Genomic DNA, 26,245 nt, shown 5'->3' on the forward strand with positions numbered 1-26,245 from the left:
CCAATCTGTAGGAAAAACCCTTCAAATCTGTTTGAAGAAATACCATTTAATTTAGAAATGAAATCCATTTAATTAAAAAGAGTTATATATCTTAATCATTTCTCCAAGAATGGTCAATCTACTTCACAATCTTCTGTTAGCCAAATTTCGGTTTCATTTTTTTAAACGATCTTGAGAGTATGTTGCATGCATTCCTGTAATTAACAAAATTAAAGCTATGTTCTTTATTGAAATGAACGTTCGGCCTTGAATTTTGTAATTCTTCAAAATTTTGATAAAAATATTCGTGATTTGGCCAACAAGTTATCAAACATACTGTTCGATCAGTGATACACTTTCCTTCTTGCGAGCGCAGAATAAATCCGAGTTTTCTGAAATTTTACAAAATCGATCGTTTAAGGGTTTCCAATTTAAGCTAAGAATCATAACAAACTTAGCACGTAGATGGAAATTATATCAAGAAAAATGTATGATGTAAAAAAAGTTCGATAATTGTTCTTATTCTTTTCAATTTCGAACATGATTAGCCAAATTTAACCGATTGTGCTCTTATTGTTCGACATAAATTCTAAGATATATCTATGAAATTTGGGATTTTTGTTGGAGAAATAGAGTTCTTCAAATAATTACTCGGAAATAAAAATTCTTGATCTAATTAACATGAAACATATTAATATTGTAAATGTACATAACAAATATACTACTTATTCATCACAACTCTAAAGTATATGTTTTCTATTAATCTATCCGTGACATTATAACAAACTTTTCAAATTTTGTGAAGAATACGTCATAATAAATAATTTCATCTTGATTTCTGAACCGCAACTAATGTATTAGCCCCAAATCTTTAACCACTATCGTAAAACCCATAACCCAAAGAGTACGATATCTTTGTTATTTTTTAATATAATTCATGCTAAAAATTTATTTAATCAAAATCATCTTATAACATTTCACTATCTACTTCAAACTTTGGAATTTATCTATATAACATAATTCAAACAGAAAAATACATTAAATCCTAATCATTTATCCAAAATTTATGCCAATTTATTAAAAATCTTTATATTTAACCCTTTCCACTCTTTCAAGTTACATCTAATATGATAATTCACTTCATTAAAATGCAATTTAGTAATTTCTTGTATAATGAGATGAAATAAAGCTAGAAAAGTCATAAATTTTATACTAAAAAAAGTGAAAAAAAATATATAAAAAATTAAAGCAAATCGAAAACGTTTGGTGCAGAACCCCGTGGTTTCGGAGATACTTGTGCTAGGGAGTCAACTGAGGGCTTGGACGATGTCCTCTGAATAGAGAATCTCCCAGATGTTGTAGTAGTTGTTGTAGAAGATGCTGGTGGTTGTTTTGCAGTTGTTGTTGTCGGTTTAAACGGATCAAACAATTCATTAGAACCGCCAGAACTTCCTCTTGTCAGAGGAATTCCTGTTTTCTTTGGTTTGCTTCCGAACGGGTCGTATAACTCGTTGTTTGGTTGCTTATCAAGAACATCAAATACATCATTACCATGCTTGATCGGCGTTGAAGAACTCTTCGGAAGAACAGGGTCATTAAATGGATCGAAACTTGTTCCGTTGGCAGATTTTTGGGGGTTAGGTGAAATGAAAGGATCAAAAGCGTTTTGAGAAGGATTCTTTACAATGGAAGATCTCGATCTCTGTATTGGTGTAAATGTATCAGCGAAAATATCATTTGATTTATTGTTTTGCGCTGCTTGAGGTGCTCCAAATGGATTTGAATTTGCTTTATTTCCAAATGGATCATATAAACTCTGTTTGTTATTATTACTATTCAATAAATCAAATGCATCAACTCCTTGCTTGGTTTGCACATGAACTTTTGGTGACGGTTTTTGAGTGTCACTTTTTGCAAAAGGATCAAAAATTTGTTCATTTGACGGTGATTTATTTATTGGGTCAAATGAAGATTTGTTGTTAATAGGAGTGAATGAATTAATAGAAGGTTGCTTAGGAGCAGCGAATGAATTAATTGATGGCTGCTTTGGTGCTGCAAAAGCATTGATTGATGGTTGTTTTGGAGGTGGAGGTTCAACAAATAAATCAATGTCTTTGTTGATCATGTTCGTAGTCTTTGGAGATGTTGCTCGAACAGGAGTAAGTCCTAATGAGTCAAATACATCTGGATTCGATGGTTTCTGTTGGATGCTGACGAAAGGATCGAATGCATCCGTTGATTTCTGTGGTTTTGAAGGAGTTTGCGATGAAGAATTTTTTTCAAATGGATCAAATGTTTCTTCTTTGGGTGAAATGGGTTCAAATGAACTTGCTGGTGCTGGCTTTGGCTTGGAAATGTCTAGGAATGGATCAAATGTCTCAGTGGATGGCGATTTCGGAGTAACTTTTTCAAATGAACTAATTTGGGATGGATTTGATGCAACAGGAGCTGGTTTTGATGTCAATCCTGAGAATGGATCAAATGTATCATTGACTGATGGCTGAGGAGTTGGTTTGTTCTGCTTTGGAGTGGATGAGATATTCGTAAATGGATCAAAAGTACTTCCTGCTGATGGTTGGTCAACTTTAGGTGTTGCGGGTTTAGACGATGGAGTCTGTTGGACTGGTTTGGAAGGAATACTTGAAAATGGATCGAATGTGTTGTCAGTACTTGGAGAATTAACGGCTCTTTGTGGATTGGATGCCTTTATTGAAGGGGATTTGGCAGTTTGAGCTGGTTTTGAGGAGATATTTGCGAAAGGATCGAAAGTATCATCGTTATTTGATGAAGTTTCGACTTTCGGAGTATCCAAAACCGGATTTGTAGCAGGAGATTTAACTGTATTTGTTGTTTTGGATGGAATATTTGAAAATGGATCGAATGTATCGTCATTATTTGATAAATTAAGAGAATTAATGCTTGGTGATGATGGCTTGGATGCCGGAGATTTAGTTGCTGGGGCTGGATTCGATGAAATGTTGGAGAATGGATCAAATGTGTTATCGTCGTTTGAAGATTGGACAACAACAGGGGATGGTTTGACTGCTGTGCTTGCAAATGGGTCAAATGCTCCATTGGCTGATGGCTGCGGTGTTCCTTTGAAAGAAGAATTTGTTGCAGGGGAAGCAGCAGCGAAAGGATCGAATACATTGTTAGCAGATGGCTGAGGTGTTGGCTTCTGGAGGGAAGATGGAATGTTTCCGAAAGGATCTACGATTTCATCTTTCTTAATTGAAATATTTGCGGCCGAACTATTGGCAGAAGGAACATTTGCAAATGGATCAAATGTTTCTTTGCTTGCTGGTGTCTTTTGGCTGTTGGATGATGAGATATTTGCAAATGGATCAAATTGGTCTTCTGTTGATGGGACATTAGCCTTCGGAGTAGCATTCTGGGTTAATTTGGACTCTGTCTTCGCAGGAATTGTTGCTGCAAATGGGTCAAAAGTGTTATCTGCTGATGGTTGAGGAGTTCCCTTGTTTGTTGGAGCTGCTGAGAACGGATCAAATGTATTATCTTGGGCAGGCTTAGCTGTCGATGAACTAGAAGAGATATTGGAGAAAGGATCAAATTGGTCATTAGATGGCTTCGAAGGAATGGCCGCGAAAGGATCGAAAACGTCATTGGAGACCTTAGGAGTTGATGAACTTGCAAGGGAATCAAACGAACTCGTTGGCGGTTTTGCCAAATTATCTCCTGAAGGAGGTTTGATTGTTTGCTGTACAGGTGCAATATTGGAAAATGGATCGAATGTATCAGAGGCTTCTGTACTACTGACAGGAGAAATCGGCGTAAATGGAGAGGAATCAAAACCGCTAGAAACGTGTTGTAAAGTATCGGCATCGTCAAATAAACCGTTAGATCCATTACTATTCAATTGAGCGAAGTCACTTGTTGGAGGTTCATCGTCAATTTGCTTGGCAAACGGGATATTGCTAATATCATCATTCGGATCGTGTAAGAATTGATCGAGTAGTTCTTCACTTGGATTTCTCTTTGGTTTTGAGGGTTGATTTGACGATGGAGATACAAAATAGTCGAAAAGTAATCCGCCACCTAATTCTTCGTGTCCGGCTGGCGGAGCATCTAAGTCTAGTAATGATTGATTGGCTTGCTGAGCGAATGCCGCAGGAATTCGTGGTTTGTCATCGGCTATTTCTTGATTTTGAGGTGTATCGTCAGTATTACCGTTGATAGGTGTAAGGTTTGTAAGGTCTTGGTTTTCGGATGCATTAGGTTCTGCATTGGCGTACAAATCATCCGAATTATCATTCCAATCGAGCATTGAAGTTAACGCGTTTTGATCGTTCTGAGGCTGCTGTTGCATCTGCTCGAATTGCTTAGCCTTAGGATTATTCGAAACTGGTTGATTAATTTTTTGTGTAGGAATTTCGGTTACAAATGTCTCGATTTGGAACATCTGAGGTTCTGGTAATTCAGAGCGAAAGATAACGTGATTGTAAATCGCTCTGGATAGTAAATGTACGTGTTCGCGATATCCAGCTTCTTGTTTTCCGAATGAAAGATAACAGAGTGTTTGAATTTCTGGCGCAAAAGCTTGGGCTGCTGGTAAAAATGTTGTCGGAGCTTTGACTAAACATGCATAGATTATTTTAAGCAATTTGAAGATTGTTAAAGGTTCATCGCTCTTACGATCCATTGCAATAGTAATAGCTAACATCAATTCACCACTATCATCAACACTGCCTGTGTATGCTAATAAAGCAGCTAAATCAGTAGCTTCAATACGAGGTCCTTGAGTTTCAATGACTTTTTCAAGGAGTTTGCGTATAACTACTTGGATTTTAGGAAGATTTTCTTGGGGTTGCTTTATCTTTTTAATGATATTGAACATCCCAAAGTTTTGAAGCAAAAAAATTGACAAAAACAGAATGAAAGAAAAAAAAGTTGTTAGCCGGATTTCGAATATGTGAAAATTTTGCTGACGCTTTTTTTATAAATTGTACTACAGTTTGGTACCTTTAAAATTCTATTCTGGAGTTCTAAAAATTCTCTTACATGATTTTTCAGAAGAAATCATCGATTTGATAAAAAAAAAAAAAAAAAAAAAAAAAAAAGGGAGTGGGGCTTCCAGGCACTTCGTGCCTTCTAGCCCTGAGGATGATTGATATAATGAAGTTTTTTTTTCTTGGGGTGAGCTTCCAGGCACTTCGTGCCTTCTAGCCCACATAAATGAAGTTTTTATTCGGAGGTCTTCCAGGAGCTTTTCACAAATTATATATGTTTTCATGTTTTGTCAAGACTTCTTCGTAAATGTTTTGTCAAGACTTCTTCGTAAATGTTTTGTCAAGACTTCTTCGTAAATGTTTTGTCAAGACTTCTTCGTAAATGTTTTGTCAAGACTTCTTCGTAAATGTTTTGTCAAGACTTCTTCGTAAAATCAGACAAAAATAATGTTTAGGGTAGAAGGTTAGATATAACCTCTTTTCTAACCTCTTTTCTACCCTCTTGAATTTGTCAAGACTTCTTCGTAAATGTTTTGTCAAGATTTCTTCGTAAATGTTTTGTCAAGACTTCTTCGTAAAATGTTTTGTCAAGACTTCTTCGTAATGAGTGTAAATGACCAAACTGACAACACTTTGACCGAGTAGTTTTTTGTGCTGAACAAAAAGTGTCATATAAACATCTGTCAAAAGCCGCTTTTTAACTTCACTTAAAATGCCACGTAAGCTACGTAAGAATATACGTAAGAGGAAGAGAGCATTGAAACATCCAATAGTAAAACTAACACCACAACAACAGTTGCAACAACAAATGCTGAATGACCCCACTATGTTGCAACAAATGTCAAGCAATCCTATGCTTTTAAACCGAGTTGTTGGTGCACAGAGTGGAGGTTTAAGAGCGGCACTTTTAGCGAAAATGGCAGGCTATGGTGGAGCTGCAGACGGAACAGCATATAACCCTCAAAGTCAAATGAATTTGAGTTCACTCAAAAATCAAATAACAGATGTCAAAAAGTCAAACATAGACATACAGAAGCAAATAAGTGAAAACGAAAAGAAACTAGAATATGACAGACACACAAAGAAACTCAATGAGTTAAACGTAGAGAAAAAGAAGAAAGAAGAACAACTGAAAGAACTAAGTACAGAGGAATATGCGAAAAAAGTGTCAGAAAAAGCAGCAGAAGTAGCAAAAATGGAACAAGATGTCATAAATTTGAAAAACCATACTACTCGATATAAAGTACTGAAAGATGAAGAGATAAAACAAAAAGCCCTGAAGACATATATGGATAGCGATGAGTATAAAAAAGAAGTTGAAGCAAATGTAAAGGCAGAAAAACTTTTACAGTTGCAAAACCAAACCGTACAGTATGAAAACTTAGCACAAGAAAGTAAAAATAACGACGCAGCCATGCAAAAGGCAATGAAAAGCGCAGAATATATAAAAGCTAACAATGACTGGTTAGATGCCCAAGCCAACGCTAAAGCAGCCCAGCTTATAGGGTCAATAAGGACAAAAATACAAGCGGATGAAGACAGTTCAAATGAAGCTTTAACAAATGCTGACTTTAAGAACGCCTTCGAAGCTCTTCATAGTAAGGTGAAACAAGTGAACGACTTCTCATCTGGAAAGAAACTGAAGTCTGAAGGTTTCGACAAAGAGTTAAAAGAAGTAGCACAAAATATGACGAAAATAACAGATGCAGCAACGAGACAGGCAGTTCAAAGTGCCTATGACGCCGTTAGAGCAACTGTTGTGGAAAGTCAAGAAAAAGAGTTACAACAGACTAAAACAGACCTAGTAAATGCTTTCTTAAAAACGAAAAGTCGGGTAGGACATTATGCTGCAGATGGAACATATGTGCCAGCTGGTGGAACTTATATACCACCAAACCCTCCAAGAGAAGCACCTGCACCAGGACTACCTAGAACATTTACATCGTCACATGGACACAGACACAGGCATGCACAACAACCAGCACAACAACCACCTCCACAACCAGCACAACAACCAACACAACAACCAGCACAGCAACCAACAGTTCAAAACCCTGCACAACAACAACCACAAACAGAGCAAGGACATAAAAGAAGTAGAGAACAAGGAAACCAAGAATTCTTAAAAATGCTTAAAGAAGAGTGTGGTTTCCCAGATACTGTTGACTTTAGTGACAGATATAAAGAAGCTATTGGAAAGTTCAAGGATGGAAATACTGACCCGAACCTATTTAGCTTTATGGCTCAGCACCAAAACGGATATAATCTCAAACCTGGAAAATACAAGCTCGCTAAGGGATATGATTTAATAGCATATCATCCAAATGACATGGATGAATTTACTCCGAGATATTTGATGTCAGAGCTAAATGACAATTCAACTTTCGTCATGAAACGCGTAAAAAATAGAGACGGAACGAAAGAACAAAAGCTTATGAATGCGGATGACGTAGATAGGGAAATTGTTGAAAACGGTCTCGGAATATATGAAATGCCAGCAGATGAGGTACAAGAAACTCCACAGGAAGAAGTTCAGATACAACCAGACATGGAAGAAATAGTTCAGCAACAACAGCTAGAAGAGCCTGAAGGAAACGAACAAGTCCTTCCTTTGGAAACTAACTTCACAGAACTAGATGAAGATTTGGAACAGCCGAAAAATCTTGACCCTCAACAAGAGTATGCGGAGAATATGGAATATTTCCAAGAGTCTAAGAAAAATTCGGCTGACATAGTAGAAGAATATCGAAAAATGTTTGCCGACATACAAAAGACTCCAACACCAGATGAAAATATTCAGCATAGAATGGAAGTACTGAAAGAAAATGTACACAAATACAACAACCCTTTTTACTTACGAGCATTTAACGTTCAATCTTCGGATGAACTCGGTGAAAATAAAAGGTTAAATTTCAAGAAAACATATAGAAATGAAACATTGTTTAAAGTTCATTCAGAACCTAACCAAGATGGAAACAAACCTACTTTTGTTTCTGCAGACGATGGAACTACAATGAGATGGGGTCATAAAGCTAACCCGGATAGGTGGTTCATAAACTTACAACCAAATTCCAAGAAGTTGTAGACGCAATGGAAGTCAATGGTGAACGAGACATAGCTGGTATTTTAAGCGCGGCTTTAATGCCATTGAAAGATATGAAACATGCAGATATTTTGGACCAGTATGAAATGAACATGGCTGATGGAAATATAACACCTGACGTTCTAGAACATTTATCTCAAAGAACTACACAGAACCATAGAGATGGTATATTTGGTGAAGAGTTTAGAAAGAAAGTTATGGAGAGAAGGAAGAGAACCTATTGTACATGACCTTGCAAATGAAAGTTTACAAAATGTCATAAAAACTTACTTTGCAGACAATGAACTGAGAAGGGATGAATATTTAAGAAAACTCAAATGGACAGTACCAAATGAAATGTTAGTATTGAAAAACATGTTCCTTGACAAAATAAAACCAACTACAGAAATAAACGACGCAAGACTGAAAGATTGGGTAAAAGCTTTCCCATTCACAAAAGATATAGTTGGTAACATGGAAAGAAAACCAGAATGGCTACAAAAACATATATTTGGAAACGAGCTTATTCCATATGGACAGGCACTGTTTGAAGAGCTTGAACCAGAAACTCAGGAAAGAGTCATGCAAACAATACGCGAAGACTCAAATACAGACTATGACAAACTCTTTCTAGGATATAGGTTACCTGAGATGGGCGACCAGAGCCAAAGGCAAAAAGGACATGGGAAATTTGCAAATACTAGATGAACATAATGCAAAGATGCAACAACTTCAAGCAGAGGGCAATGAAGGAAAAAGAAGAGTTAAAAACTCAGTCAGGAAGAAAGTAAAGCTTGGTCCACGTGGGTTCTATTATGACATATAAATCCAACTATTCTATATTTTTACTCATATGAAATGTACGCCGCTCAGAATATAACGCCAACAGTTTTGGATGCCATGAATGGAAATGTTTCCGAATGGTATAACGAATGCGACAATGCCATTAGAAGGTCAGAAATAGTTCCTGGAACTTACGAATATACAACTGCTGTTTCTTATGGAAACGTAGGTGAGTTTGGAGAAGGTTCTTCAACAACAGTAGATATTGCTTGCGACAGGTTTCATATAATTTCTATTGACAACTCTTTCTTATACGTGGAACAAGACATTGAAATAAAACCTTCTGCCAAGTTGTCTGACAAGAAAGGTTGCAATGGAATTTTCTATGTCGGATACCAATATGCTCCAGAAGTTTTCATGGGATATAAGATATATTCTAACTCTGACTTAGTTCAAACAGTAACATGGGCAAACTATGAATGGTTCGCTTTGAGAAACTCAGTACAACCACAAGCTAGAGAACAAACAGACCAGTATGCAACTATTGAGAAAATAAGAAGACTTGACCCTAACGTTCCAGGAGTTTATGTTAACCTTTCTGGACAAACTGCAGCAGCAGTAACCAAAGTAAAATGAAACTTAGAGTTCCTTTGTCATCTTTCCTCATCTTCAGGTTTTTAAGATACTTGCCAAACTGGGCAGGAAAAATTTCTATCGAACTTACTCCAAGCAAAAATAACTTAGTCATTGCACCAACACAAGACCCATTCACTCTTACAGAAGTAGTGGAACAAATAAAATGTCATTCGCCGACTTTTGCAAAAACAAAGTTGACTTAGACTTTGGTTTCTCAAACCTCAACACTGAAGTAAACTATTATTTCAATGCTGCTGGAGATGCTTGGGACCCAGTTAAGTTTACATGCGAAAAGTTTGAATGCAAGAGAATAGAAAGCAGACTTGCAGTCTATATGTTGGACCCAGATATTTCAAATGCTTTAGCTGCCAAATATATTGCAGTTCCACTTATGTTCCCTATACACCAAATATCTGTCAAAGACTTTGCAGGTGAAGTTGGAAACCAAAGTGCTGACCCAGGTGCAAGAACAGATATTGCCTTAACAACTGCAATGAAACATGCAGATACTATGTTTGTACTGTTCAGACGAACTATAAATGACTATTCTTGCTTCTACAACCCTGGTATTAAATACCATATAAACATAGATGGCAAATACTATCCAAGAGAAGAATATTCTACAGTTGAGGATATGAGGTCATACAACTTGACATTAGATGCTATGAACTTTAACAACAACTTCACAACAACCATTAACCCTGAAATGCAAAGTTCTATTATGCCATATGTGAAAGTATGGACCCATACAGGAGCTCAAAAAACTCAATATACAAATGGAGACCGTTCAAACTTTTGGCTTGGCATTCCATTTGCTGACTCAGAAGACTTTATGGGTGGTATTTCAACTGTTGGTACAGTTCAAATACAATATACTGGTGACAGAGACGGTCCAGATGAATTGAAAGCAAAGAAGTTTACAAAACCAATAGCACTTTTCACGGAAGATGCTCTTTTGAAGATTCGTTCGATGAAACCTGCTGGGGCTCCTCAGATTGGTATAACGACAGCTTCCATCGAGCAGATTTTGGCAGCAGGTCAGTAAGTTGTTCTTGAACTGACTTCTCTCCGTCAAATATTGACAGTACGCCAGTTTTGATATAATATTGTATTATAAACTTACCTTTAGAAATATCGGTCAGTTTTGTTGTTATATTTTTGTCTGCTTCAAGAACTTTCACCATCTCGGTTATACCAACTTTCTTTGCTTTATGAAAATATTTTGGTTCAGCAAATATTGCTATTCTATAACATTTACCATTGTTTGTATAAAGAACTATTCTGTCAATGTATTTGTATTGTTTGTGTGTGTAAACTTTGTTCTGCTTCAATTCGAAGAGATACTCGAATACGTCCATCTTTTTATTCTAAGTAAAATGTCATTTCCGAAAAATAGAAGCGTGAGTGTTTCAAAAGGTTTAATGGCGGTGGCAGATGTGAAGTTAAATTCACCAACTCAAACAAACAGTCAAAGTGTTGTTGTCAATGTCAAAGAAAGAGATGTTGAAGTGGGGAAACCATACGAAGACAAAGATGGTATAACAATAGTTCCTGTAAAAGAACAACCAACATACCCTGAAGTTAGCAGAGACTTAAGTTCTGTTGCAGATATTCGAAATGACTACCAACAACTTAAAGACAAACTTAAAACTCAGGAGAAGATTTGTCAAGCTTTGGGTATAATGTTAAACTTGGTTGAGCACAACCCTGTAAAAGTGAACTCATATGTCATTGCACCTCATGAAGTTTTGAAAGAACTATTGAAACTTTTGACAGAGGCAGACGATATAAACATCAAAGAAATAGAACCCGACGTTAGTTGCTGTGGTGTTTCATATAATGTCATTGACAAGATATACGTTATGAAAGGAGGTGAAACGTTGAACTTAAAATATAGTTTCCCAGACGTCATAAAAATATTTGACGACCACAACATTTCATTAAAATTTACTTGCTAAGTAAATGGCAGAAGACATAGTGGTTTATACTATTACGACTAAAAACCCTGAGTCATATAATTCTATAACAACAAACTTACAAAGTCCTCAAGGACGATATTGTAAACTAACCTTAAACACAATGACGACTAAAGCCTGTTTTGCTCTTTTGACACCAGAAGACTTTGTTGTTGTGAATGGTAAAAAATACTTCTTTGAAGATACTTACTCAGATATACCACCAACAGGTTTTGTTGACTTATTTAATACTTTAAGGACGGATGTAACATGTGCTGCAACTAGAGCAGGTTTCATTATGTTTGGATGTCCGACTGAGTTTACTATAAACGATATGAGCTATAATACAAAACTTATATCTGGTTTTTACTACCAACAGTTTCCTATAACAGGAAAAGGTGTCATACAAGGTTTGTCTGTTCCATTGACTTTAAGTACACCTATTTTATATATTGTTTCAAACTTAGGTTCAAAGTGTTATTCGAATGTCGACAGAAACTATTATGACCAAAAGATACTCATGCGTATAAACAACACTTTCTCTGCTGGTTTGCCTATTGTTCATTCGAATGCAGAGTTTTCAGCTTTAGTAAACTCAAACACTTTAGCAAACATAAACTTAACCTTAGTCGACGCAAACTTTGTTCCTGTAAAACTTTTATGTCCTATGTATTTGTCAATGACGGCAGAAAGTTTTCGAATTGGAAGATGCAACTGGTGAAAGTATTGTACTACAAGAACAACTTCAACAACAAATAGCTCAAGAACAACAAATGCAACAAATAGCTCAAGAACAACAAAGTCAAGAATAAAAAAAATATTTTTTTATTTTTATAAAAATGTACAGAATAGATGTTTCAGATTTTATGACTTCCAAGCGTTCAGAAATATGTGTCCATTTCGAGACTATAACAAAGCAGTCGAGAATTTGAAACGTTTAGTCATTTATGTCGACTCTGCCCCAGAATGTTATGTCATGAAAGAATGGGATGTTTGTCTTTAACAAACCAAGAGCAACCATAGTTTCAGAACAAGAATGTAGACAGAAACTTAAGAAAATAAAAGTCGTACAAGTTGGCATGAAGATGTTAGATGCTTGGGATATCTTATTGTCAAAGTTAGAAGATTTTTCAGTTCGAGGTATAAAGTTCTATACACCATCTCCAAAATTCTATTCTATCTTCACTGGATATAAATATGAACAAGTAGAATGGAAAGAAAATGTTATAGAAGCTTGGTTAGACCATGTCAAAGAAATTATATGCAATGGAAACGAAAAGGTTTATGAGTATATCTTATGTTGGTTTGCAAACATCTTACAACATCCAAGTGCTAAAAATGAAACTGCTCTCATTATAATTGGAAAACAAGGAACTGGTAAGAACACTTTCTTTACAGATATCTTATGCAAACTGTTAGAGGGCTATTCGAACCCTAATATGACAAACTTAGAAAACATCTGCGGTAAATTTAACTCTTCAATAGAGAATATGAAACTTATAGTATGTAACGAACTTCAAAGTATAGATACAACAAAAGTTTTGAACTCAGATGCTTTGAAGAGTCTTATAACAGACAAAGTTGGAGTTGTTGAAAGAAAGTATAAAGACCAAAGAGTTTGTGAAAATGTTGCAAACTTCATTATGGTTTCAAACAATGTTGTTCCGATGAAGTTAGAAAGTTCTGACAGAAGATATGTAGTTGTCAGAACGTCAGATTCTCATATGCAAGATACAGAATATTTTGACGACTTAGCAGAAACTTTGACATCTGACTTTTACAACCACTTGTTCTCATATTTCATGACATTAGATATTTCAAAGTTCAATCCAAGACAAATTCCACATACCGAAGAAAGACAAACATTGTTAGAAGCAAACAAGAGTGTATATGAACTGTTCATAGATGAAACTGACTTTGTGTCATTAGATGAAAGGTCATTGTACGATTCATATAAACAATATTGTCAAGAATATGGTTATATGGCAGCGTCTAAACGAACATTCTTGGCAAATGTCAAAAATCTTTTAGATGTTCAGAACGGCGTATATACAAAGAAAAATTTTTCTGAGTAAATTTTAAAAAAAATATATATTTTTATCCGATAGAAAAGATGGCAAAATTCATCTCAGTAAATAAGTACATGACAGAAGTCAAAGATAAGTTAGCTCCATTCGCATATTTGAATGTTTACTTCTACAATTTTGAAAAGTCTACATTTGACAAAATTTGGAACATTGCACCAGTTAAGTTTGCTGTTGTTAGAAAAAGTGGTGCAACTTTTGAAGACTTATACATTGACGGTATGTTGACAGTCAAAGAAAATTTTGACAGAAAGTTCTCAAAACTCGAAGAAGGCAAAGCATACAAACTTGTTATACCTTATGAACCAAAGAAAGCAGACGACTATGAATATTATGAGTCTAAGATAGTTGAAGTTCAAGGTAAATTGGGTAAAAAGATTTTAGAGTCTAAACCAGTGTTTGCTCCTAAAGAGGAAGAGAACATTGACATTGACCCAGAAATGTTCTAAAAATAAAATTTTATTTTTACATGTCATATCTCCCCTTCTCTGGCTCTGGTTCAGGTTCTTTCTTCTCTTCTACTTTTTTCTCTTTCTTTCCTTTCTTTTCTCTCTTCTTCTTCTTTTCTGGTGGAGTTATGTCAAATTTGGCGCAACCATATTTATGTAAAAGTTCTTTGTCCTTTAATAGCTCTTCTATTCTGTTTTCTATTTCATCTTCAAGAACAGCGCATGTGCCTTCTTTGCATTCTAAGAACTTTTGTTGGACTTCATCTTTCCAATCGGCGTCATCTCTGTCAACAAGTCTGTCATTGACAAATTTTAAGACTGCTCTTTGTAATGTTTTATGGTTCTTGTCATATTCCCAGAAACAGAACTTTAGAACAAATTCCCCTTTCTTGTTTACACTATGTAAGATTTTATGGTCGACAGATGTTTTGCTGTCGAAAAGCTTGTCTCGAATATAGATAGCGAAATCGCTAGACATTTTCAAAAAGATAAAAATTTTAATTTTTCTAAAAATATGTTAGAAAAAAAGTTTGCTGACATTGACAAGAAATTTGAGAATGTTTTAAATAAGAACAAGAGGAAGTTGGAAAATGCTCAGATAAAACCTATACATGACAAGTTCCTATTTGCTCAGAATGGTATAACAGGTCTAATTGCACCGCCTGGGTCGGGTAAGACTTTCACTTATCTTAAAATGGCTGCACAACAACAAGAACTAGATGAGAAGAACCCATTTTATGAGTTAGTTGTCATTTGTAGTACTTCTGGTCAATTTGACCAAACCGTAAATTCGTTCAAAGATATTATAAAGAAGTCTAAGTTAGTATGTATAAAAGACTCTGAGTTGTTAGATTGGATAAAGAAGTACCAAAGAAGAGTTTTGAAGTACAATGCTATAAATGAGTATGTCAATTCTAAGTTTAAAGACCCAAATGAGGAAATGCAGAGAATATTAGAGAAGAAACACTTCAGAAACAAACAGAAAGAGATAGAATACATTTCGAAGAAATTGCAATCTTACGATTGGAAGACTTACCCTCACAGATGTCTTCTTATTTTAGATGACTTTGCTTCTCATCCTTTGTTAAAGAACAGAGAACAAGACATGTGTCGAATTCTTAAGAAGCTCAGACACTTTAACATCTCTGTTGTCATTTGTGTACAGACAGCAAAGAGTTTAAGTAAGGATGTAAAGAGAATACTTACTGATATCATACTTTTCCCTGGATTGTCCGAAGACGATTTCATGGAACTTATGAAAGAGTCCATGGCAGGTAAGTTTGACAGACATGAACTATGGGAGAAGTACAAAGTCATACAAGACCCTCATACTTCTTTCAGAATTCACATCTACGCGAACAAAGTTCAAATTGTAAAAAGTCAATAAAAATAATGTTTAGGGTAGAAGGTTAGATATACCCTCTTTTCTACCCTCTTTTCTACCCCAGTTATTTTATAAACGTTTTACATGGTAAACGTTATTTTTTAAATTTTGTGAAAACTCAACGGTTTGACACAAGCCCTAAAATATATTTTACTCAGAATTTTACTCAGAATTCAATAAAAATATAATTTAGGGTAGATGGGTAGCTCTACCCTCTTTTCTACCCTCTTTTCTACCCCAGTTATTTTATAAGCGTTTTACATGGTAAACATTGTGAATTCGTGAAATTCTAAACAATTTCGTAGCTTCTATTTCTTCTGTCAGTACATCGAATGTTTTAACAATGCCGAAGGTTTCTTTATATTTCTTCTTGACATCTGAAAGAAGGAAATCGTCAGCTGTTGGATAGTTTTTGTTTAGAAATGTCAACATGTCCATTTTATCCTCTACTGGTTTCTCTGCCTCCCTCTTTAAGTCAGCATAGTCGTTTCGCATACGTTCTATCTCTTTGACGGAGTAGTTATATTTCCTCATTGCTGCTTTACATTTAGAACATTGTGGGTTCATTTTTGCGTTATATTCTGAAACCTTACCTGCTAGTATGACTAAGGCGTCAATTGCTCTCTTTAACTCAAAAGTTGCGGGTTTTATCTGTTCATTCCATATCTTACCTCTTCTATCTTTATCTCTTATCTGCCATACACATTTTGCAACTAACGAAACAAAGTTGTCGTAGGTCTTAAACTCCCCAGATTTGTATATGTCAGAGATGTTCTTATATACCATATCGCAATCTTTGTCCATGACTTTGTGGTTGCAATGAAATCCAAGAAACTCATAGTTAACCTTTCGTATGAACTTCTTTATTTCTACTGAGTCAGTTGCTTTGACTTCTATTTCATCGAATTCTGGAATAGTAAGCTTTTGTTGTTGGATTTCAGGAAGTTTAGGTAGATGGTCAATAATATCCTGCATTTCATAAAGATACTGTTCATTTGTTTCATCTTTTGCGGTACAGTCTAAATCTCCTTGGAGAAGTTCCTGCTTTATCTTCTGGATTGTTGTTTCGAAAGTATATGAAGAAGGAATGAAGCTTTTCATCTCTACTAACATTGAAGTTGGGTTCATGACTAAAGAGTTTGGTGCTGTTGTTGCTAACATGTTCTTACAATAAAAATAAAAAAATATTTTTTTAAAAAAACCAACTTTATTTTTTATTTCGGGAAAACTCATGACAAATTCAAGAGGGTAGAAATGAGGTTAGAAAAGAGGTTAGATATACCCTTCTACCCTAAAATATATTTTTGGGTGTAAAAGTGTCATTTTTTTCATGTCAGAAGACTCGAAGGTGCAACACTTCCAAAATACCGACGAACTCCGAAGAGCAGCATGGCAGTATGTTCTTGACAACTTCTTTGAGTTCTCCAGGCACACCTTGGAAAATGCTGAAGAACTCCGACACAGAGAATTTGGAGAAATTGCACTCCAATACTACATTGACAAACAAAGGGTAAACAAAGGGTAAAATAAGACTAAAAACTTAACGTTTAAAAAGTGACATTTTTATGAGCTCCGAGTCACCGAGAAAACTTGGTCAGATGTTAGCAGCTTACTTCCCTGAGGAGGATGGAAGCGTTACATACGTAAGGTTCAAAAACAACGAACCTGGAATTGCGTACCAAATTCGCAATTACATGACCATGGAAGAGTACGAAAGGTTCCTACAAGAGAAACCAGCTCTAAACAACTCAGAAAAGAAAGAATAAAAAGTTTAACTCGTAATTGTTTATTTTTTTACTTGTATGGGCAAGCTGCAAGAATGAAGTCGACTATCTCGGTCTTTGTCTTGACCAGTTGGACTGCTCTTGCGAGTACGTCTGTTTTGCGGTCTCCAGCTGGTGTCTGACCTTCGTAATTGCGCATGTTCTTGAGAGCTCCAGTTGTAAATGGTTGTAGGATGAAGAGTCTCTCAGACTGCTTGAGGTAGTCTTCACGGTCACGAACCGAATCTGTGGTACGAGTCGAATCGGTCGATTTGAGGGAAGAGACTGAAAGCCTGTCGTCTTCCATAGGGGCTGTGGCATACTCTTTGCGTAAGCGGTTCAGACCTTCTTCGAACTCTTGGTCTCTCTTGGATTGAGATTGAGATTGGAATTGCTGGGGTGGAGCTTGCTGGAACATCCAAGGGTTGGGGAAGTAAGGCATAGGCTGAGGAGGGTAGTTCGGGAAGCCTTGTAGTGGAAATTGGTAGTAACCTTGAGGTGGAAATTGGTAGTAATTTGGTGGAGGTACTTGCTGGAACTGAGGTGCAGGGGCTGGTGCTTTAGGTTCCTCTGGTTTGGGAATGGACTCGGTTGGTGGGACGTCGGACATTGTCTTGAAACAGTACAAATATTGTTCTGAAGCAGTGCAAGTCTTGTTCTGAAAAAGTACAAGTATTGTTCTGAAGCAGTGCAAGTCTTGTTCTGAAAAAGTACAAGTATTGTTCTGAAGCAGTGCAAGTCTTGTTCTGAAAAAGTACAAGTATTGTTCTGAAGCAGTGCAAGTATTGTTCTGAAAAAGTACAAGTATTGTTCTGAAAAAGTACAAGTCTTGTTCTGAAACAGAAAATTTTTCTCACAAATTGAGAGCTTTTACGGGAAATTTGTTCTGAAAAAGTACAAGTCTTGTTCTGAAAAAGTACAAGTCTTGTTCTGAAAAAGTACAAGTATTGTTCTGAAACAGTACAAGTATTGTTCTGAAAAAGTACAAGACTAGTTCTGAAACAGTACAAGTATTGTTCTGAAAAAGTAAAAGACTCGTCTTGAAACAGTACAAGTATTGTACTGAAAAAGTACAAGACTAGTTCTGAAACAGTACAAGTATTGTTCTGAAAAAGTAAAAGACTCGTCTTGAAACAATGACCGACATAGACCCAGCAGATGAGGCAATCTACCTTATAGAGATAAATGAAGTTGTTAAGCAGTACTTGGGCAAGGACAAAGCCAACAAGTCCCTCGGCTTCTGGTTGTCTGGAAGAGGTGCGCTGAAAATCGAAATTGAAACCGGAATTCCAATTCAAATACCAGAAAAAACTCCTGTAGACGACATAAAGGAGATGAAGAAAGAAGCTCTTCTCAAGTTCTTTGCAAAGCGCCCATGGATACAACTTCCAAACAGAGAGAACCCAACTGTACGAATTGCCCAAATTCTCAGAGGACTCTTACACTTCTCGGGTCGGGCGTTCTTCATAAACACAGAGGGCGACATCGTACCTTTACAGTAAACATCTCATTTTAACTTCACTTTTTTTATGTTTTTACTCACACTCGTACTCAACAGGTTTGTGTACAACTATTTCAACTGTGAACCTTGTATTGACCGGTCTTCCTGCAAATGCAAGTTCGGTCAATATACAATTTATGGTGGCAAGAAGGACAGTGGGGAATGTTATTCTGACATCTGTTGTTGCGCTCGAGAGAGAATTGAAATTCCAGACCCAACTCCAACACCAACACTCAAGTTGCCAAAGACTCATGTGAAGAAGAAGCCTTCTGGTAAGTTTCTTATAGCCATATACATGGCACGCTTTGAGTAAAAACATTTTTTTCATTTTTTGAATGAAGCAAGTTAAATTCGTCCCACACCAATCTCAATGGACCGATGAAGAGTTTCAAGCTATGGTTGAAGGTGTTGAGAACGACATAGACGGCGAACTTGAAGGAGCTCAAACCACAATTGCAACCAAAATTGCACAAGTCAAGGAACAGATAGCTCCACTTAAAGCTACCAAAGCTACTCTTGACCTCATGGATACTTACCGTTTAGAAGTAAAGAGTGGAATAAGACAATTAAAATTAAAACTTCTAAACTACGAAGCTATACTCCAAAAGTTAGCAGAAATGAGAAGACTTTACCAGAGCTACTTACATGTAAGGGACTTACCTTCAAGCAGTCCGACCAAAGATGAATTTTCTGACATTGTCCCAATTTTGTCCGAAAGTCAGCTCAGATGTTTTGAACTGCTCCCAACATATCCAGAATATGAACGTTTGCCTGAACTCTTCCGCAATCTCAAAAAACGTTTTTTGGTTCTCATGTTCGAAACTTTTATCGGAAGAGACAACAAACGTTCAGAAGAAGAACAAGATATTATTTTAAACTTGTTGTATGACTTAACCGTCATAACAAGCTTTTTGAAGTAAAACCGTCATTCTCAAACCACTTCATTTTTTCGATGTCCGAACAAGCACCGAAGCCGAACACAATGGCAGATGTCCTTTCAATGTTGCCAGACAAGCGCCCAGTTCAAATTCAAATTTTGAATTTGAAAGCTCATCTGACAAACACCGTTAAGACTCTCCAAAGTAGTCTTATGGAAGAGATGAAGGGACTTAAAGGTGAGTTCCTCATGAACCAAGCTTCCAATGAGAAAGTCCTGAACGATTTGACGGAAACCTTGCGCATTTACGCGAGAGAGAACCGAGACCTTGCCAGACTCATCTACCGTTTCTTCGAAGAGATAGATGCCATCTGGAAGGTACTCGGAAAGGACAGAACCTCCAACACCGTACTTCGTGAACACAGAATTGCCGAAGGAATTGTCGAGGAAGAAGAGAAACACGAAGAAGAGGAAGAGGAAGAAGAGGAAGAAGAGAAACACGAAGAAGAGGAAGTTTGGGCAACCCTTGTTGCCGATGACACTTACGAAATTTCCCAACCCTACCCATACCAAATCCGCAACAAGGAGACCGGCAAGGTTCTTACCCCAGTTCTCAACAACTTGGGACACTTGAACCTTACCCTTCGGAATTACGGTTCAATCTCCATGGGCAAGCTTGTCGCAATTCAATGGGTTCCAAATCCAGGCAAGAAGACGAAGGTCAGACACATTGACGGTGACAAGCTCAACAACCGTAAGGAGAACCTCGAGTGGTTCTAAGAGTAAAAAAATTTTATTTTAGGGGGAAACCCCGAGTAAATTTAAGTTTTTAGTTGCGTAAGCGGCTTAAATTAAGGATAATTTGGACAAGTAGTTCCTGACCTCTGAATTGGACTCTTTCGTCATCCCAGTTGCGTAGGAGGTCGTCCCAGAGGAGTTGGTAGAATTGCCATTCCAAGGACGATTTGTCCTCCCAGGCATTGAGGATGTACTGCTCGTAGAGTCTCATGACCTCTGCCTTGCACCAGACACCCTCTCCCTTGGAACGTAAGGCTTCTTCGAAGTGCTCGAATGCGATTGGCTGCGGGACCATCCGAAATGACACTTTTTGTCCGTTTGGTCAATGTTCGTGTCTCGTGCCATAGTCGACGAAAATACAGACAAACAGGTTATATATGAGTTTGAGACCAAGAATGGTGTAACTCGACCTGTCCGATTCAAATTCGAATAAAAATTTTTTATTTCATGCAATGTTTTATTTCTGTGCCGTCTTCAAGTATGCCCCAGTACTTACGCTTGGAGAGGACATGAACTTCGGTGAAAATTTTGTCCAATTTGAATTGACCCATCTTTTCACCGACTAAACCCATTTCAATGAGTTTGTTGTATCCTTCTTCGTTCGTCATGAGTGCGTCAATGTTCTCATAGTAAACCTTCACTTTGGATTTGACTTCGGAGAAGAATTTGTTGTAGTTGTCAAGGACTGCCTTTGCGAACTGAGGGTAAGACCAATGTTCGACAATAGGTTTTAATGTGGTTACTAAGCCACTTTGACCTTGAGTAAATTCGTACTTCAAAACAAAAGGAGAAAACCTTTCAACAAAGTTGTCGACCTTCTCATAGTGTTTACTCTTCATCTCTTGAGGTTTCTTAATGGAATACCCCCATGTCGAATTCATAAGCAATTTGAGTGTCATTGCAAGTTTGGGGTTTGAAGCTTTCCTAATATCATACAGTTGTTGTATGACTTTTCCAACTGTATAGTTCCTTCCTGGGAACTCACCGTCTTCGTTTGGAATTCCAGTCGGGATATATTGGACGAACCTCATGTATGCAGCGTTAAGGTCGACATAGTATATCTTTTCGTTTGAGTCGAACTTGTCGCAACCAATGGGTCCAGTTCGTGGAAATTCAAGTGAGTCTCTTATCTTCTGAGAAACTTCGCCTGCTATCTCATAAACATCGTCGAAGCAACCTGTTTCATATAAAACCTTCTGACCTAACTCCGATGCTCTCCAATACAATTTGACGTCAATTGGATGTCTCAATGGAAGTTTGTTTATAGCATCTTGAAGTTCTTGCAACCTCATTGGAAGTTCTTCTGGTTCAGGTTGGTATCCGAACAATCCAACTCCTTTTGGAACAGTGTACTTCTTTTGTGCTATAACTTTGTCTGGAACAACTTTTGGTCTTGCTAACAATGAAAAGTTTGTTTCGTCTTTTGGTACAAAAGTTTCTGTCAGCTTGTCATCTGGAATTGGTTCCAACAAACCTTTCTCGAAAAGAATGTTAACAGCTCTGACAATGTTGCACTTGCCTTTTCCGAACAATGGGTTTGTAAGACTTTCGTTCAACATGAAGTGGTTGTGGACAATTGCAATCTTCAACCATGGTAAGTCTTTGTCAACAACATAGTCGTCATGTGAAGAACCTTTCTCAGTCGGAATGTTGACTCGGATATTCACATTTGCCAACGGTGCAATCTTTGTCAATTGACCTCTGAGAATGTACCTTGTCTTCACACATGACTCAAGATACTTCATCTTCTCATCTGTAACAAGACCAGAGTTCCTGAGACATGTAAGAATACAAGGTTCATTGACAATTGTTTCAATTGAATTGTAAATTCCATACCTTGTCAAGTCAATGTCAGACTTATTTATGAACGGGAAGTATCCAGCATGTTGTCTGACTGCTTGAGGGTTAGGTTGGTACCATTCGAACTTGACACTTGCAATTCCTTCAATTGCATTCAAAATGTCTGAGTCGGAGTCAACCATTTGTTCTCTCTTTGTAGTCTTGAAAGCGTCAAGAAGCATTGCAGCTGTTGTGACATTGCCATGCGCATAGTATATATGACCGTCCAAATCTGTTATGGTCAATCTGAGATTGTATCCTTTCTTATTTCCATCTTGAATTGCAGCAAGTACTCCCATGAAGCCTTCTTTGTTCTTTCCTTCGTCAAAGTTTACTGTAAAGGTTCGACCAGATGTAATTTGACTTCTAACTTCACGGTACTTTTCATATGCATATCTTGTTCTTTCCATGGGAGCATGTGCGTCTTCACCTTTTCCTTTTTTCCTTCTCAAAGGATGCAATTGTTCGTCATGTTTCCAGTAGAATCTGGCAAAGCCGTCGTGTCCTTCAACTTGCGGCTCGTTAACATTGAAAGGCAAGTTCATAAGACGTTCTTCTTCTAACCTCTCTAGTCTGTTTGGATAATTTGTGCGTGCTGTTTCCAAGTCCATTTCATAGGTCAGACCAGCCAGTTTGTCATAGACTTTTATGGGTCTTCCCTTCCTATATTTAAACTTCTTTGAAACTTTCCAACCATATCTTTCTAACTCTGCTTTTATTCTAGCAGACCTTCTATCCATTCTATACGGGGGCATTTTTATAAAAATAAAAAAATGTTTTTTCTTTACTTTACGTAACCACCCGCTGCCAAAAGTCTTTGACGCCAACCCATACCAGCTAATGAAGGTTGGCTTGGTTTAGTTTGGAAACTAACCTTTGGTTTTGGTTTTTCTTCAGTTTGTGGCTTCCCTTCTTCTATTGGTTTTTCGTCACTTTTCGGTTCCTCTGACTTTACCTCACTTGCAGGTATGGTTGTGTCGTCAACATCTTCGTAAATATCATATGCCATTTGTTTTTGTTTTCCTTTCAACTTTTTGTGTTTGTTGTAAAGTTTAGAATATTTCGACTCTAAGTCAATGAGATGTTCTATAATGAACTGTTGGTCAGTGAAGTAAACTTTTCCATCTGTTGTCTCGAAAGCTCCTTCAGACTTCAATATTTTATTTGTGAGAGTCTGTTTCTTTTTTGAGATACTAGCCGTTCCATTTCTATGAAAAGTGACTTTGTAGTTAGGGTTTGTATTTCCAGACCTGGCACTTTCTATTATTGAATTTTTCTCTTCATCTGTAAGTTCTTTGACAGGTTTTGACAATGGTTCTGAACTTTTTGTTTGTGGTGTCAAATCTACCGTTTCAACTTCTTCGGTCATTTCATCTCAGTAAAAATTTTAGTTTGGTTTGTTTTCAACTGGTTGTTTAGGTTTTTTAAGTCGGTCTAAAACTTCCTGAGGTATAGGAAGAACTTGACAAACACGTTGTGTAACTGCTGGAAGCCGACAAATCCATCTTGAACCCATTTGTCTCAATGCTGTATTGTTCATTTCATCTCAGTAAAAAACTTTACATTCCCCACGTTTGAGGCGGTTGCGGTTGGTTATTGTTTACCCATTGTTGTGCATGGTTATATCCTCTGTTAAAGAATCTTTCACCTTGGTCCATATAGTGTCCTGCTTGGTTATAGTAGTCATTTGCTTTGTTATAATAGTTTCCTGCTTGTCTTCCTACATTGTCCATCCATCCTTGAACTTTTCCTCTTGTTTCAGGATTTGGAATAAGATTTGCTGCATCTCGTGCTACATCCCAACCTTTCTGTACAGTTTGTATAATAGGTTGTGCTTTCTCTTTAAGTATACCTAATGTACTCAAAATCTTCCTTCCAACTCCAAATACACCTCTGGCTATTGTTCCCACTGCGGGCAAAAATCTGGATGCAACTCCTGCTAATGCGCCAAATAAACCCATTTCTTATAGGGTAAAAATGACGAATCCAAACAAGGACCCCTATGTTTCTAAAGCGACAAAGAAAGCACTCATGAAAAATCTTTAGTTCAACACCAAATGCTTGGTTTATGGATATCTTGGAAAACATTCCGAGGTATAGAGAAGATGGACCACCATACTGGCTAATATTTGTCGGTCAAAACACAAGATACTGTGAAGCCATACCATTACAGTCCAAAAATATTTTAGATGTGAAAACTGCTTTGACAATATTCGTTGACAAATACCATCCAACAAAACTGACATCTGACTGTGAAAGTTCTTTCAAATCAGACGATATTAAAAACTATCTGCGTTCAAAAAATGTAAACCATTATTCATTGTCGACCAAAACCATTCTGCTCTTGTGTCATTGACAGTTGTATAAAAATCTTAAGAGACTTAAACCAACCACAAGGTGGTGAGGTAGATGAAATGTCATATGACGACAAGTATAGACACTTCTCCATGGCAAAGATGAGACAAGTTTTAAATATTTACAATACCCGTAAACAAAAAGGTTTGGGAAACCACTCCCCTGAAGAAATGAAAAACAACCCCGACTTAGAGAAAGACTATATATTTAATAGTTTAGTCAAAAGAGACAAACAAGAAAGAATGCCAGGCTTCAAACTTAAGAAGGTGACAAAGTAAAATAGAAATACCTAAACGCGACCCATATGAAAATACTATTGACTATGACAACAATGGGAACTCGACAGGTACTCACATTCGTGTTCGTAAAATAGAAGAAAGTATACAAGAGAATATTATGAAGTTTTAGGCAAACATGGCAAAATGTACAGACTGCAAGCAGAAGATAAAACGACTATTGTCAGACCTCGTTTTCAAACTTGTCAAAGTTCAAGGTGGTATACTTTCAAAGACAGTTCCTAACAAATATAAGACAACTCCTGACGAATATGCTAAAGAAGTTGAAAATGACGACTAAGCATTTCTATACCATGCACAAACTGTCATGTAAGGTGGCATGTATTTTTTACCTAGTCCTGTAGATGTTGTTGTAAAAGTATGTTGGTGGTTTCCTCCTGGTTCAGTTTGTCGAAAAGTCTTTTTTGCTGAATGGTTATAATCTGGAGATAAAACGTCATAGCCAGCTTCATACTCTGAGTTGTATAATGGGTGGTCTCTTAATGAGTGGCTATGGTCGCCAGAAAAGTTTGTTGTACCAGAATGACTATGTGGTGGCAAGTTGTCGACAGATATCGTTTTACTTCCACCTGTTTTCTTTGGAGTGTGTGCACAATACAAAAAACTTTCGAGTATTTGAGTCCAAGTTCCAAAACCAAGTACTACTTCTGGTCTGGTAGAGTTCATTGACGTATAAATAGAACCAACTGGGTAAATGGTTTGAAGTATTTCTGTCTTTAATGTTTGAAGCTCTGTTTTGTCTGCTTTCTTGTCATATAAATCTTGAGCAGTGAATTTAACTTTATTTTCATCCTCCATGACATAAACATCTCTACATCTAATGTATCTCATCGTTGTTATGTCTTCATCCGATGTTAAACCTTGTGGAAAGTTAGGAGGTTTCCAATTTAATACATCCCACCAGTTTCTTCAACCGTTCCTTCAATATTTTCTATACCAACAGTTGCGAAGAAATCGTGTGTATGTCCAACGTCACTTTTCCTGTTTAAGGTTTCTTGTAAGTTTGTAATATTTGCAATGGTATGTGTATGTCCAACGTCACTTTTCCTGTTTAAGGTTTCTTGTAAGTTTGTAATATTTGCAATGGTATGTGTATGGTTCTTATCCGCTTTAAGGTCTAAACATCCTGAAACCCACCCTGTATCGGCTTTACCTTTTAAAATCTTTGTTGTCCGTTCATGGTACCATTCAACCCTTTCTATAATTTTTTCATCTTTTTCATTCACATATTCCTTATCTGCCTTCTTCACTAACGCACTAGCCACACGTGCTAACTCATCGTCAACATACTCTTTGTCAGCTTTGTTGTCAATATCTGCCTTCAAAAGAAGTTCATCTATAGGTTTCTCGTTTAAAGTTCTTTTTGTTGGATTTATACAAACAGTATGGTTCTTACTGTCTTGAAACAGAAACTCGTCTGTCATTGGGTTTATCGTCAGTTTTAAGTTTCCTTCTTTCAATGACTCAGATATCTTAGAATAGTTTTGAAAAGTTTGT

At 36.8% G+C, this 26,245-nt stretch overlaps 21 protein-coding genes and 4 pseudogenes across 25 annotated transcripts, besides 1 other annotated feature; 15 read left to right on the forward strand and 10 right to left on the reverse strand.

Annotated features, from left to right (window-relative positions):
- Positions 1-1,078: 1,078 nt before the first annotated feature.
- On the reverse strand, positions 1,079-4,841 carry TVAGG3_0647890 (uncharacterized protein; the record flags this gene model as incomplete). The annotated part of the gene is made up of 1 exon (XM_001324933.1): positions 1,223-4,834. One exon carries the CDS (start codon positions 4,832-4,834, stop codon positions 1,223-1,225), a length of 3,612 nt encoding a protein of 1,203 aa, XP_001324968.1.
- Positions 4,842-5,029: 188 nt separating this feature from the next.
- Positions 5,030-26,245: part of a mobile genetic element that runs on past the window's edge.
- TVAGG3_0647910 (protein of unknown function, DUF4106 family) lies at positions 5,659-6,486 on the forward strand (the record flags this gene model as incomplete). The annotated part of the gene is made up of 1 exon (XM_051241522.1): positions 5,659-6,486. A coding segment is annotated over one exon (828 nt), but the record flags the coding sequence as incomplete, so codon positions are not given.
- Positions 6,800-7,072, forward strand: TVAGG3_0647920 (protein of unknown function, DUF4106 family; the record flags this gene model as incomplete). The annotated part of the gene is made up of 1 exon (XM_051241523.1): positions 6,800-7,072. One exon carries the CDS (start codon positions 6,800-6,802, stop codon positions 7,070-7,072), a length of 273 nt encoding a protein of 90 aa, XP_051088110.1.
- On the forward strand, positions 7,699-8,669 carry TVAGG3_0647930 (annotated as a pseudogene). Its single transcript has one exon. A coding segment is annotated over exon 1 (971 nt).
- TVAGG3_0647940 (uncharacterized protein) lies at positions 8,887-9,447 on the forward strand (the record flags this gene model as incomplete). Its single annotated transcript, XM_051241524.1, has 1 exon — positions 8,887-9,447. The coding sequence occupies one exon, from the start codon at positions 8,887-8,889 to the stop codon at positions 9,445-9,447; it is 561 nt and encodes a 186-aa protein (XP_051088111.1).
- TVAGG3_0647950 (protein of unknown function, DUF4106 family) lies at positions 9,611-10,492 on the forward strand (the record flags this gene model as incomplete). The annotated part of the gene is made up of 1 exon (XM_051241525.1): positions 9,611-10,492. The coding sequence occupies one exon, from the start codon at positions 9,611-9,613 to the stop codon at positions 10,490-10,492; it is 882 nt and encodes a 293-aa protein (XP_051088112.1).
- Positions 10,869-12,123, forward strand: TVAGG3_0647960 (annotated as a pseudogene). Its single transcript has one exon. A coding segment is annotated over exon 1 (1,255 nt).
- TVAGG3_0647970 lies at positions 12,242-13,477 on the forward strand (annotated as a pseudogene). Its single transcript has one exon. A coding segment is annotated over exon 1 (1,236 nt).
- On the forward strand, positions 13,516-13,935 carry TVAGG3_0647980 (protein of unknown function, DUF4108 family; the record flags this gene model as incomplete). Its single annotated transcript, XM_051241526.1, has 1 exon — positions 13,516-13,935. The coding sequence occupies one exon, from the start codon at positions 13,516-13,518 to the stop codon at positions 13,933-13,935; it is 420 nt and encodes a 139-aa protein (XP_051088113.1).
- Positions 13,952-14,413, reverse strand: TVAGG3_0647990 (uncharacterized protein; the record flags this gene model as incomplete). The annotated part of the gene is made up of 1 exon (XM_051241527.1): positions 13,952-14,413. One exon carries the CDS (start codon positions 14,411-14,413, stop codon positions 13,952-13,954), a length of 462 nt encoding a protein of 153 aa, XP_051088114.1.
- TVAGG3_0648000 (protein of unknown function, DUF4106 family) lies at positions 14,450-15,322 on the forward strand (the record flags this gene model as incomplete). The annotated part of the gene is made up of 1 exon (XM_051241528.1): positions 14,450-15,322. One exon carries the CDS (start codon positions 14,450-14,452, stop codon positions 15,320-15,322), a length of 873 nt encoding a protein of 290 aa, XP_051088115.1.
- On the reverse strand, positions 15,566-16,480 carry TVAGG3_0648010 (organellar and viral DNA polymerase type B; the record flags this gene model as incomplete). Its single annotated transcript, XM_051241529.1, has 1 exon — positions 15,566-16,480. The coding sequence occupies one exon, from the start codon at positions 16,478-16,480 to the stop codon at positions 15,566-15,568; it is 915 nt and encodes a 304-aa protein (XP_051088116.1).
- TVAGG3_0648020 (uncharacterized protein) lies at positions 16,885-17,085 on the forward strand (the record flags this gene model as incomplete). Its single annotated transcript, XM_051241530.1, has 1 exon — positions 16,885-17,085. One exon carries the CDS (start codon positions 16,885-16,887, stop codon positions 17,083-17,085), a length of 201 nt encoding a protein of 66 aa, XP_051088117.1.
- On the reverse strand, positions 17,114-17,908 carry TVAGG3_0648030 (uncharacterized protein; the record flags this gene model as incomplete). Its single annotated transcript, XM_001292582.2, has 1 exon — positions 17,114-17,908. The coding sequence occupies one exon, from the start codon at positions 17,906-17,908 to the stop codon at positions 17,114-17,116; it is 795 nt and encodes a 264-aa protein (XP_001292583.2).
- On the forward strand, positions 18,219-18,584 carry TVAGG3_0648040 (uncharacterized protein; the record flags this gene model as incomplete). The annotated part of the gene is made up of 1 exon (XM_051241531.1): positions 18,219-18,584. One exon carries the CDS (start codon positions 18,219-18,221, stop codon positions 18,582-18,584), a length of 366 nt encoding a protein of 121 aa, XP_051088118.1.
- TVAGG3_0648050 (uncharacterized protein) lies at positions 18,612-18,896 on the forward strand (the record flags this gene model as incomplete). The annotated part of the gene is made up of 1 exon (XM_051241532.1): positions 18,612-18,896. The coding sequence occupies one exon, from the start codon at positions 18,612-18,614 to the stop codon at positions 18,894-18,896; it is 285 nt and encodes a 94-aa protein (XP_051088119.1).
- TVAGG3_0648060 (uncharacterized protein) lies at positions 18,919-19,503 on the forward strand (the record flags this gene model as incomplete). Its single annotated transcript, XM_051241533.1, has 1 exon — positions 18,919-19,503. One exon carries the CDS (start codon positions 18,919-18,921, stop codon positions 19,501-19,503), a length of 585 nt encoding a protein of 194 aa, XP_051088120.1.
- On the forward strand, positions 19,536-20,240 carry TVAGG3_0648070 (MazG nucleotide pyrophosphohydrolase domain-containing protein; the record flags this gene model as incomplete). Its single annotated transcript, XM_051241534.1, has 1 exon — positions 19,536-20,240. The coding sequence occupies one exon, from the start codon at positions 19,536-19,538 to the stop codon at positions 20,238-20,240; it is 705 nt and encodes a 234-aa protein (XP_051088121.1).
- Positions 20,290-20,553, reverse strand: TVAGG3_0648080 (uncharacterized protein; the record flags this gene model as incomplete). Its single annotated transcript, XM_051241535.1, has 1 exon — positions 20,290-20,553. One exon carries the CDS (start codon positions 20,551-20,553, stop codon positions 20,290-20,292), a length of 264 nt encoding a protein of 87 aa, XP_051088122.1.
- Positions 20,699-22,852, reverse strand: TVAGG3_0648090 (uncharacterized protein; the record flags this gene model as incomplete). Its single annotated transcript, XM_051241536.1, has 1 exon — positions 20,699-22,852. The coding sequence occupies one exon, from the start codon at positions 22,850-22,852 to the stop codon at positions 20,699-20,701; it is 2,154 nt and encodes a 717-aa protein (XP_051088123.1).
- Positions 22,882-23,466, reverse strand: TVAGG3_0648100 (phage tail repeat-like family; the record flags this gene model as incomplete). The annotated part of the gene is made up of 1 exon (XM_051241537.1): positions 22,882-23,466. One exon carries the CDS (start codon positions 23,464-23,466, stop codon positions 22,882-22,884), a length of 585 nt encoding a protein of 194 aa, XP_051088124.1.
- Positions 23,485-23,637, reverse strand: TVAGG3_0648110 (uncharacterized protein; the record flags this gene model as incomplete). The annotated part of the gene is made up of 1 exon (XM_051241538.1): positions 23,485-23,637. One exon carries the CDS (start codon positions 23,635-23,637, stop codon positions 23,485-23,487), a length of 153 nt encoding a protein of 50 aa, XP_051088125.1.
- TVAGG3_0648120 lies at positions 24,166-24,730 on the forward strand (annotated as a pseudogene). The gene has a single exon. A coding segment is annotated over exon 1 (565 nt).
- TVAGG3_0648130 (phage tail repeat-like family) lies at positions 25,025-25,579 on the reverse strand (the record flags this gene model as incomplete). Its single annotated transcript, XM_051241539.1, has 1 exon — positions 25,025-25,579. The coding sequence occupies one exon, from the start codon at positions 25,577-25,579 to the stop codon at positions 25,025-25,027; it is 555 nt and encodes a 184-aa protein (XP_051088126.1).
- On the reverse strand, positions 25,636-26,172 carry TVAGG3_0648140 (phage tail repeat-like family; the record flags this gene model as incomplete). The annotated part of the gene is made up of 1 exon (XM_051241540.1): positions 25,636-26,172. One exon carries the CDS (start codon positions 26,170-26,172, stop codon positions 25,636-25,638), a length of 537 nt encoding a protein of 178 aa, XP_051088127.1.

Source organism: Trichomonas vaginalis, chromosome III (assembly GCF_026262505.1).
Source record: "Trichomonas vaginalis G3 chromosome III, whole genome shotgun sequence".
In the NCBI taxonomy this organism is placed as follows: domain Eukaryota; phylum Parabasalia; order Trichomonadida; family Trichomonadidae; genus Trichomonas; species Trichomonas vaginalis.